The following is a 12,026-nucleotide window of genomic DNA, read 5'->3' as shown; positions in this document are numbered from 1 at the left end:
CAGGAAGCAATGGAAAACACAGTGTAATATCAATATTTCTCTTTGGTAAATTATTAAGAAAAAATTTAAGTTACAGTGTAATTACACATAACGTTGGCTAACACACCTAACACGTTACACATAGCAACTCATTTGCTTGGTGCTGACAGAAAAGAGTAGATATTTGCATATCATTGACCCACGCACATTGAATGTAGAGCAAGAGTCCATATTATTAAACAGAATGAATGTAGGACAAGTGTTTATATTAGAATTAAAATTATTATTACATTTAAAATTAGAATTTTTAATCTTAGAATTAGTATTACAATTATTGTAATTAGAAAAAAAATGTAGCACAACTAATGTATGTATCTGTATGTGTGTATGTAATGTATGAGTTCTTATTAGAATAAAAATTAGTATTAGACTTTAAATATTTAGAGTATTATAATTAAACATGTACAAATGTTATAATTTGACTAATACATTATTAAAGAGACAGTAAACTATGGCTGGTAGCTGCATGGAAAACCTGGTGTTTTAGACCCTGATGCTTATTGAGAGCTTGATTTCATTATGTATGCTGTGTATGAGGCTGAGTGTATGAGAATCAGATGCCAATGCATGACAGTAAATTCTTTCTTTCTATGAACACATGAGGTATTGTAAATATCAGGTTTTATTTTAGAGTTTGCAAATACTAATGGTTTTATTTTCATCTGTCCTTTATTTGACCTAGGTTAAATGTCAAACACACAGACACACACACATACGCTCTGTACACAAAGAAAAAGCCAGTAGCCTACTGTCAATTATTAATGCTAGGAGTGTGTGTGTGTGTGATGTGAATGCTAATACTCATCTAAAAGAGAAAGGGAAGATGTTCATCAAAACTCTCAGTGTTATCCCCAATCCAAGCTCACTGTTACTGAGGCAGACAGGTACAGGGTTATGTCCACCTCAGGGTCATGCAAAATGTTTAATATTTTAAAATTGAGTCAATGTATTAGCCTGAATTATTACTTGAGAATAATAACAATGATGACTTAAATAAATTACATAAATGTATATGTTTTGATAAGCCACAACAGAGGATCTGCTACAGAAGCTGTGATGGTTCATGCTTAGAAAACTGGAGTTGCTGAACTATGGGCAGTTTTTTTTCATATGTTTATCAGATCTGCCACAGTATTTTTATAGTAGGTTTGGTCCACTGAAATATTTTCCTTGGTCTGTATCGAGACTGCAGTCCACCAGTTAGCAACATGTGGTCCAGAGAAACAAGACAGCAAATGTTCTTCACGTGCTGTGCAGCTGTGAAGTTTAAATATTGCACATCACATGGTTCATAAATAATGCATACATTGGCTTACAAAAGTATTCAACCCACCTGGAATTTATAGAACGTAATATATACATTTTCTTACACTGATTTTTCAAAGTCAAAATTAATTATTGGTCATCAAGTTGTTGTTGTTGTTGTTGTTCCTCTTTCGGCTGCTCCCGTTAGGAGTCGCCACAGCGGATCAGGCTTGGGACCGGCACTGGGGTTGGTTCCCTAGCCAGGAATCAAACCCTGGGCTGCAGCAGCCTCACCACTAGTCCTCCAGTGACCCAATTATTGGTCAGCAATTATTTCAAAGAAAATCAAAAACTGAAAAATGCTGCTTGCATAAGTATTCAACCCCCAGGTTCCGGTAGCTTCAGATGAAAGCTAATGTCTTAACAACGACACATTTGACTTATAATTTGCCTTCACCTGTGCAATATAACAACAGCTCCCATTTCTTGAATAAAGCCCACCTGTCATTGATTGTCAGTCTGGAAAGGAGTGAAAGTGAAGACTAAGGAGCATTCTAAGGAAGAGAAGAATGAGATAAAGATAAGGTAATAGAATTGCGTAACTTAGGAACAGGGTGTAAAATTATATTAAGGAAGCACTGTTGGATCAGTAGTGAGGAAGTGGAAGCTGCACCACACCATCTAAGCACTATCTAGACAAGACAATCCCTCAAAGCTCAGCACAAAAACAAGACAGAGACTGGTAAGGGAAGTCACACTGAGGGGAGTTACAGAGTACAGTGGCTGAGTGGAGTGAAGGTGGCACCAGACAACCATTTCAAGAGCTCTGCATAATTGAGGACTGTATGGGAGGGTGTCTAGAAAGAAACCATTGCTCAAGAAGAGCCATATGAAAGCATGAGAGTGACACACTGAAGATGTGGTTTTTTGTTTGTTTGTTTTTTTTTTTTGGGTGTGATGAGGTTAAAATCAAGATAAAGTATTTGGACAAGTTTCAAAGTGGTATGTGTGGCACAAACCTAATGCAGGCCATACTTTAATTAACACCATCACTACTGTGAAATATGGTGGTGGTAGCATCATGTTCTGGTGATGCTTTTCATCCTCTGCACCTGGACTTTTTGTCTAAAAAGGGAGAAGGGAGAATGGATGGACCAAAATACAGGAGATATTACAAGAGAACCTACTTCAGTCTGCTAAAAAAAAACCTTCACCTTTCAGTAGAACAATGATTCCAAACACAAGGCCAAAGCAATGTAGAAGTGCTTAAAAACAAAAAGGGTGAATGTGGCTAACAGTGGCCAAGTCAAAGTCCAGATCTGAATCCCACTGAGAATCTGTGGCACTGTTTGGAAATTGCAGTCAACAAACAACATCCAAGCAACCTGAAGAACTTGCAGCAAATCTGCCAGAAAGAATGGGTGAAAATCCCAAACTCTTTACAAAGCTGGTAGGAACTTATCCCAGCTATTATTGCAGCAAAATGTGGCTCTACCAAGTACTGCTCAAACTGCTCAGAAAGGGTTGAATATTTATGCAAGCAGCATTTTTCAGGTTTTTAATTTTTTTTTAAAGATCTGCTGACAAATAATGAATTTTGACTTTGAAATTTTACTTTTTGCATATTGGCTTGCAATAAAAATACTCCGGAACAATCTGTATAAGTGTCATTTATAATCCACACGAATTTGATGACTTTTAAGGGGGTTGATATGTTTCCAAAGCACTGTATATATAATAATTAGCACAAGTATTCCAAAGCATAATAGTGTTTTATAAGTGTCTGTTTTTTCAGAGCTTGTTTCTGTTAAAATGTACTGCCTATTGACTCAGTTAATGTCCAGAGAGAAAGAGGGATGGCAGGAGGTTGCATGCAGCTTCACAATTCAGTTCCCTTCAGCACACAATAAACTGCTCTAGCACTGCCCAGATGCACTGTCTTATTTCTTACTTTGAGAGAAGTTTCAATCTGTTGGTGTGCAGGAAATAAAGCAGTTTGTAGACTAATGAAGAGTCTGGCGAGCAGTAGCAGTGCTAGATCATTTTGAGCAGGATGGCAGGGCCTCGATCATTACACCATATGAACATAAGCCATAAATATTACAAAAGTACAAAAAAATAATGATTATTTAAACATTAACTCAAAAGGTGAGGCTAGTTTTTTTTATAAACAATATAAAACTATATAAACTTTTCATTGAAATAAAGATTATGTCTGCTGCATTTCCTCTTTGGGCTCACTTTGCAACAGCATAACCTCTCGTGTCTGATATAATTATTTAGAGGATGATGTGGTACTTGTACATTTTTAGCCACAGAACCTGGGTGCAAAAAGCCAGCTAGGTAGCTAATTGGTTAATATTTGTGTTATATAAATCATGATTGTTCTGATACATTCTGACAGTTGTGATTACTGATACATAAAATGCTAAGAATACTGTATAACAAAGCAAATCAAGATTCAGATATTAAAATCCTACTTGATATTAACGTAAGAGCTTGTTTTGTAGCAGTTCACTAGTTGGCTAGCTAAGCTGGATAATATTAATGATTTTATGCTATTTGAACAGTTTGTGTGTTGATTTGCCATGTTCTGCCCATGTCTATGTGGATTTCCTCTTGTTATTTGTCTTTGTGTATTGTGCATGCATGGAGTCCCATCTGGGCTGAATTCTCCTGACAAGGATAGATTTGGGATGAATGAATGAATGAATGGATGGATGGATGGATGGATGGATTAATGAATGCTCATAGATCCTAGTATAAATACTCATAGTGATTTTGTACTAACTCTTCTCTAATATGATTTGAGCTTGTTAGTATAACCAGACCTATTTGTGCTGTCATGAGGATGTGTTTTTGATGGAGACTGAAAAACATTTCTATATGTAGCTAATGCTGTAACTGTAAATGTAATGCAAATTCATCATTATAATCAATATGAAGTACCTTTGGTAATTATTAAATAATTTATTGAATCTATGGAATACTATTTTTTCAATGCTCCCCCCATCTATCTATCTATCTATCTATCTATCTATCTATCTCTGTAGTTTGTTGCCCATCCTAACTGCCAGCAGCAGCTGTTAACTATCTGGTATGAGAATCTGGCTGACCTGAGGCAGCAGTCTATAGGAGTGAAGTGTCTCACTGTGCTAGGAGTAACAATAGGACTTCCTTTCCTCGCCATCGCATACTGGATCATGCCCTGCAGCAAGGTTAAAAACAATACTTCATCATGTACACACACTCACACACCCTCTGTGGGCCATATTCAGAGTTAAGTTCAACACATGTAGTGAGCAGGTACACTCCAAACTGCACATGGTTATTCAGAACTCAATATTTATCTCTGGACTTAAGCACTGCTCAGTTATGCCCAATACATATGCACGTCTCATTTATTCACTATAGAGTCTTTGAACCTGAGCGTACACGGTATCCACTTTGGTGTAGGGCTGTGCAGTGCTACTGTCTATTTTTTGTTGTAACAACAATATTTCATCCTGAAATGCATGTTTTGGGCAATGTAAACATTCATGAAAAACTACACTATTTGAGAGCAATATTAGATATGGAAGGATGAAACGTGACTGGGCATGCTGTTATAGGAAAACAAACAAACAGTGTTGTGGTGTGATGCTGATGAAGCATGTCATGAAGTGTTTTATTCCTCTTATACCACAACAGTTTGCCAGTTGCACAACAATTTTGCATTAGTTAAAGAATGATGCAGTATAATTTTTCTTGTATATATCTGTGTTCTTGTATATTTATCTATGTTCAATGTTCACAGAGCAACCTCCTGTTATGACTTATGTTATAGCAGCTATAAACAAGTTCCATTACTGGAATTATCTTAATAGCTTTTGTTAATCATGTTACAATTTACAGCATGTTTCACTCATAAATTGTGACCCGAGTTATCACATTTTTATTACATGCTTTTCTTTGGGCCTAAAGGCAAGGCCTTGTTTTAAAGAAAGTGGTCTAGACACAGTTGAAAAACTCTCCAGGAGCTCTTCTCAGGAAAAAGCTGGCAATTTTAGAGACATGATATAACCTGTAGACAGGTTATTTTATAGGCTACCCAGAAATTCAAATTGAAGTTGTCAGCATACATTCCAGCCATAGTCATTTACACACACATACATATAGCCTAGTGCTCTACATGGTGAAGATAGACACGAAGGAACAACAGATATCAACTGAGATATTGTGAGATTTATGTGTGCTCCGAGTGTGATTGTCTATAATTACATCTCATTAACGCATCTCCTTTGTCTCTGTCTGACAGACTATTAAAAAGAGGTAGAGGAAAGGGAGGGAAAGACAGCAAAGTTAGAGAAAAAAAGATGTACAAGGAGAAGGAAACACTCAAAAACAAAGAGCAGACAGATCACAAAGGAAAAAAGAAAAGAAAGGAATCAAATTAAGTGGGATTCATCATGGATCATGCAGATTATGATGATAATGTTAATAATAATAGTGATGATAATCAGGATCTTAGTGAAATTAACCCAGCATACTGTACACACCCATGAATCATTTTCTGTGGTGAACCTGGTGAGAGAAACAGCAGCAAGTGATTCAGTTTTGTTGCTGCTCTGCTGTCTCTGGTGAATAAGGTGAGATACAACAAAGCCAGCTAATCACACAGGGACACACACACACACACATACACACACCCATGCACACACATATCCAGGACCTGCAGTGACCCAGAACACTTCTGACTCCTGTATAGATCAGGGGACAGGTTGAGAAAGCCATCATTACCCTGTATATGGATTGGCTGACCAATTATATGTTGTGTGTCCCTGTGTGTGTGTGTCTGTGTGTGTGTGTGTGTGTGTGTGTGTGTTTTGGGAGTTTTGGAGAAGTGTAAGGTGTAGGGATTCAATTCAATAATTCTTGTTTCACCGTAAACATCTTCTGATCCTGAGGTATTATTTTCATTGCCCAAAAGGAGTGTACTGTATGTGTTATTATTGTGTGTGTGTGTGTGTGTGTGTGTGTGTGTGTATGTGTGTGTCTACTTGTGTGTTAGAACAGCGTTTTCTTTTTTCACTTACAATATTGTTTCTCACATTATTACAATGTGTTTCATGTTTAATTGGAAATCAAAAAAGCAGTGTCAATTTATTACACACACACACACACACACACTCATGCTATTATTATTTTCCCAGATTATTTCTTTATCTCCTCTCTCTCTCTCTCATCCATCCACCCAAACCATCAATTCATCTATCCATCCATCCATTCATCCATCTATCCAGCCATTCTTCAAAACCATCCATCCATCCATCCATCCATCCATTTTCATTTGTTCATCAATCCACCCATGCCCCTCCTCCCTCTCTTTTCTTTTCTTTCTATTCTTTTCTTTTCTGTCTCTTCTTCTGTTTAACTCTTTTTATTTATTCCCTTTCTTCCAGCTGGGTCAGATTCTTCGCAGTCCCTTTATGAAGTTTGTGGCTCATGCTGTCTCCTTCACCATCTTCTTGGGCCTGCTGGTGCTGAACGCTTCAGACCGTTTTGAGGGAGTGAAGAATCTCCCCAATGAGACCATCACAGATCACCCACGCCAGGTGTTCAGGGTCAAAACCACTCAGTTCTCCTGGACAGAACTCCTCATCATGAAATGGGTGCTGGGTAAGCACTAATGCATGCTGGGAGAATGTGGGGATGTGAGCTGTATGGGGCGCAGAGATGGTCATTCTTATCCACTGTGGAAGAGTGGACGGGGTGAGGTTAAGGTTCAGTCCTAATGACTGGAAGATTGAACCCTGGAATTTGTACCCTGCCAGAGAGCTGCTGTTGGGCCCTTGAACAAGACTTCAATATCCCTCAAGTGTCCAGTGGACTCCTTGTGAATGGTCTGCAGTAGTACATTTTATCAGATATTTGAAAGTTTCCATCAGGATTTAATTGATCCTACTTTCACTGACCTATAATGGTTTTTATTAGGTAATATTTGCAACACCATTTATTGGTTGCCGGATAGTAATTGCTGTTTGTTATAGCTTCCATTACACAGACTCCACTGGACCACTGGTTCTGTCTCTTGAGTTCCCATTAGACTTCTATTAGGGCTGGCAATGAACTAGGAAATATTAAAATATTTTAAATATGAACATACTTGCAATGAACTTGCAAATTATCATAAAGTATTTGTTGACAGAAAGTAGCCAGTAATAGCTAGTCAGCATGTTGCTGGGTTCTATGTTTGCATCCCATCAGACAGCAAATGCTTACCTCTTGCTAATGGAGTCAGAGGGCGGCCGGGGGAAGCTAGACACACATGGACAGCTCTTATGTATTGCTGTATGTAGAAATTAATGTGTACTGTTCTAATACACACATCAGGAGTTGTACAAATTTTGTGTGACCAAAATCTGTGTATGTCTAATCTCAGAAATATTGTGCTACATTGTTTAGTGATGTCACTGATTCCCTGACAAGATAGAGGGATGAAACTTATGTGTTTTACAAGAAGTAGGATTATTGTTATAAATGAGTAGACAGAGTTTTTGTGGACAATGCACAATCAATGCCTCTAGCTTTAGTGAAGGTAGGTCTTTGTTTGCATTTTTGTTATAGCTGTAATGTTCTGAGTCAGGCAAATGTAACTAAATTTGTGAGGTTCCAGCTACATACAATTTCTTGCCTACAAAGTTCCAGATTAGCAACTGATATCACTAAACAGCGCTTACAGTTTTAATGCTTAATCATCAATGATTAGTTTACGGGGATACATCAGACACAATTGAAGTGATGTTTTGTTTTGCACTGCTGCTTTATTGTTATCTTTATTGAATAGAATCGTACCATGGACTAAGAGACATCAGTTTTGAATATGAAGCAGAGAATAAATGCATACTTCTCTGTCCAATCATTCTAAAACATTCTGTTTTCATCATCACCTTTTTTTCCCTCTCACTTCACAAATCAGACCAGAGATGGTAAATGAAATCAAAGCTGTGAAAACTCTTCCTTTTCTTGATGAACTGCTTTAATCAGCTAAATTAAAGTTGCCATGAGCCCCTAGGGGATCATGGTGGCATTGCAGGGGTTCATAATACTGATAGTAATAGAAATGTCATGTTAATTTACTTAAAAAGTTAAAAATGTTACATTTTTAATAACAAAAAATAGTAAAGATGTTTGTATTTCGCAAACTGAAAAATGGCATGCTAGAAGTAACAAGTTTTGCAAATTTATTACAAAAGTTTCCCTTAATGTTAGTTTAATTAAAAAGTTTGGGAAACCCTGAGCTAAATCACTGATATAAATGCATGTGATTGGCTGCAACAGAGGATTTGCTGCAGAAGCCGTGATAGTTCCTGTAATTAAAAAAGAAAAAAACTAGATACATTGAACTGAAATTGGCCAGTATTTTTTTTCGCAGACTGAACAGTGCCGCTGAACCCAAGACATTTATTCACAGATAAAGAAATAGACACAAATCATCTAGTTTAAGGAGCTACAGCAGTCGTTCTTTGAAATAAGTTGTTTGTGCTCCTTCAGTAAAGTGAAGAATGTGGAGAAAAGATATTATCTAGTGTCTTAATCGAATCCACAATCAACATATACCTCATCCACCCAAGAACATCTGTCTTGTGCCTATAACACAGTGTGTGCTGATAACACAGCAGACAGGAACTTTCCAAATCTCTAATCTAATGAAGGTCAATCACATATTCATTGTGGCCTTACTGTACTGCAAAGCTAGCAAATCATTTTTTTCTGAGGAGGAACTAGATACTGCATTTATCCAGCCGTATTTGGACCAGATTTGCTCCCATTAAAACATGTGTAACTGAATCTGCCATAGGATCCCACTGAAGCCGTGCATCATTGATGTTCAATCAGAGATGCGTCTATGGGCTTCAAACGTGATTTTCATGCGAGCTGTGCAGTCCACCGAAAACAGTTTGTGATAAACAAATAAACAGCATGATATTGCAATATTCTGATTCGCAGAATATTGAATTTCACCATGAGTGACAATGTTGCATTTTAATGAAATTTTAGGGGATGCTGTGCTTCTCATATAGTCTTAAAGCAATCTCCTGTGTTACAATGACATGTCTGTAAATCATGTGTGAAGAGTATGTAAGTGTATAAGTGGAGCACAGGATGCACGTCAGTTGGGGAACTGATCGAGGTACAGTAGTGCTGAAAACACTACTCTGTTATCAATTAGGAATAGAATTTCAGTCAGTGGATACTATTTTGTAGTAGAATGTACAAACTAGATTAAACGAAAGGAAAAAAAAGATCTTGAGAATGGCAGAAGGGTTATTTTAACCGTACAGGTATTTTCCCTATTAGTTACTCTGCAGCTCATCTAGTCTTCACATTCCTTCTGCCTCCTTCTTCCATCCGAATTTTGCCCTGCTATTATGTGCGTGTGTTTGTCAGTAATAACCCATTTCATTCTTACTAAGGCAATCTCTCGGAAAATATGAGCTGTGTGCATGCTCAGTGTGTATCTCTATGTGTGTGTGTTTGATTCTCATTCCGGCACATTATCTGTCTGCAGCAGTAATTGTAGGAGAGATGAGTCTGATTAGAGATACATTTCAATAATCCATTTTCAGCCCCCTGTGTGTGTGCATGTGTGTGTGTGGGGGGGCGTTGCCTGTATACAGGTGGCAGTGTTGTGCAACGTGGAGAGGGATCGTAGTGCATGTCTAATTAGCTAACTGCTTTGATCAATACTATGCCTTTTATTACGGTACATAACTGGAACTTGTGGACTTATAGACCAGCGTTATAACTGTGAGGATACATTTACATTGTGTGTGCTTTGGGGAACCTAAATCTATCTGTACAATGTCTTTTCTCTCTCTCTCATTCTCTCTCTCTCTCTCTCTCACTTTCAGGTATGATTTGGTCAGAGTGTAAAGAAATTTGGTCTGATGGTCCACGCGAATACGTCATGCACCTGTGGAATGTTCTGGACTTCGGCATGTTGTCCATCTTTGTCGCGTCCTTCACAGCTCGCTTCATGGCTTTCCTGAAGGCATCTAAAGCACAACTTTACATAGATCTCCATGTGCCCAATCATGACATCAGCAACGCCTCACTGCCTGCCGACATCGCCTACTTCACATATGGTGAGGGTACCACTCTACATAAGAGATTCAAATTAACTGTGGGGAAAAATATGTGTAAAATTGCTGTCATTTATGAAAGTGGATTTTATGGTGCAGTTACAAGCTCTTGAAGTCTTGAAGCATAATGAGAGTTACACTAATTTCCTGACAGCAGCTGTTCAAATATTGTATTGTAAACAGTGAGTTACTGTTTCACCAGGTCACCACGTACATGGAAATGTTATTCCCATGTATAATGCTGCTTATAATATGTAATATTAACGTATTATAATGCGTAATAAATATAATATACAAGATGGCATGCAATTCTAGAATTATTGACAGTTTTCAGAAAAAATAAAAAAGATAAAAAAGCCTCTCTCTCACCATTCTTCTCACTGTTTGTGGGGTCAGTAATCTCATTGGTCTAATTCCCGGCAAATTTCAATTATTCCACACATTTGAATGTTTTTTTTTTTTTATTCTCGTCCAGATTGGCTATTTTTAACAATTACCTGAAATGCTTCCACATTTCCAATACAGAATATGTAGAAAGTTACAAGTTATCAATTGAGCTCCTGATTACAATTTAAATTTATTAATTAATAACACTTTTATCCATTAATAATTACCTTTAATGTCATGAAAAGTTAGTTCCTGTTATCCCTTACGTTATAGCAGCTGTGAACAGTCATTTCCACACTAGACTCTCTTTTTTTCTCTCTTGAAGTTTCTCTCTTGAAAAAAATGCAGCTTGTCATGGTCCTGAGACCCGCGTCAGAAAAACGTATTGAAGACAATGAAGACTAGGTCCATAAATGCTAAATAAACCTCTCTTTTTAAATGTTTTTTAATATTTTAATCCTTTCATTATTCGCCTTAGCACATTTTGCATCACAATGAATTATTTGTTAGTAGAGTGATAACTTATTAAAATGAACACCAATATAAATCTGTGGTTTGCATTACAGCTGACACTCCTGTCAGAACTGCTGTTATAGAAAATGAATTAACACCTTCTGTACAATCAGATTCAAAGAATTCAGTACTACCTTGGTATAACCAGGGAGTTAGCACTAGGGAAAAAAGGGTTTTCAAATGCCTGCTGGTTCTGGTTTGAATGGACCTCCCAGAGGGAAATAAAACACCTTGGCAGAAGTGAAAAGATTTCCTGTTCTCCAGGTCTTCTGTTCTTTGGCTTGGTTTGGAAATACTATGGAATGTGTTATGTATTATGCATTAGCTTGCTGTTATCATGTTCATTTTAAACAACCTTTAAGTATTTTTACCATTCCTTGTGTGAGTGAATTCAGTGGAGTAGCATTTTGGGCTAAAGTCCAGGAACTGAAGTATTAGATCATCATCTTTACAGGATTAAATATTAAACAAAAAAATACGCTTTATTGCTGTTGATTTTGCCTGTCACTGTCACCATTACATATCCTTTGTATAACCTAGTATGAGATCCAGCTCACTTCATTGCTCAGGGCTTTTACCCCTAACATACAGCACCAGTATACTGTACGTGACAGGTCTCACACCATGGCACTGTTTGCTTTTCTTCCTCCTCTGTGAGCTGTTATCAATGCTGCTATCTACTGGTGTAAGATGGTAATAACATGCATGACTGCATTA

General features: G+C 37.4%; 1 protein-coding gene across 1 annotated transcript in view; it reads left to right on the top strand.

Annotated features, from left to right (window-relative positions):
* The window catches only part of trpc7b (transient receptor potential cation channel, subfamily C, member 7b), an 80,221-nt gene that overhangs the window by 31,487 nt on the left and 36,708 nt on the right, over positions 1–12,026 (top strand). Inside the window, exons 4-6 of the mRNA XM_026919526.3 lie at positions 4,338–4,502; positions 6,726–6,942; positions 10,179–10,412. Of these exons, the coding sequence (XP_026775327.1) occupies positions 4,338–4,502; positions 6,726–6,942; positions 10,179–10,412 (616 nt within the window). The remainder of the gene's footprint in view (positions 1–4,337; positions 4,503–6,725; positions 6,943–10,178; positions 10,413–12,026) is intronic.

This window comes from Pangasianodon hypophthalmus, chromosome 9 (genome assembly GCF_027358585.1).
Source record: "Pangasianodon hypophthalmus isolate fPanHyp1 chromosome 9, fPanHyp1.pri, whole genome shotgun sequence".
NCBI lineage: Eukaryota > Metazoa > Chordata > Actinopteri > Siluriformes > Pangasiidae > Pangasianodon > Pangasianodon hypophthalmus.
Note: the sequence above shows the minus strand (reverse complement) of the source record. Positions and strands in the feature narration are given on the sequence as shown.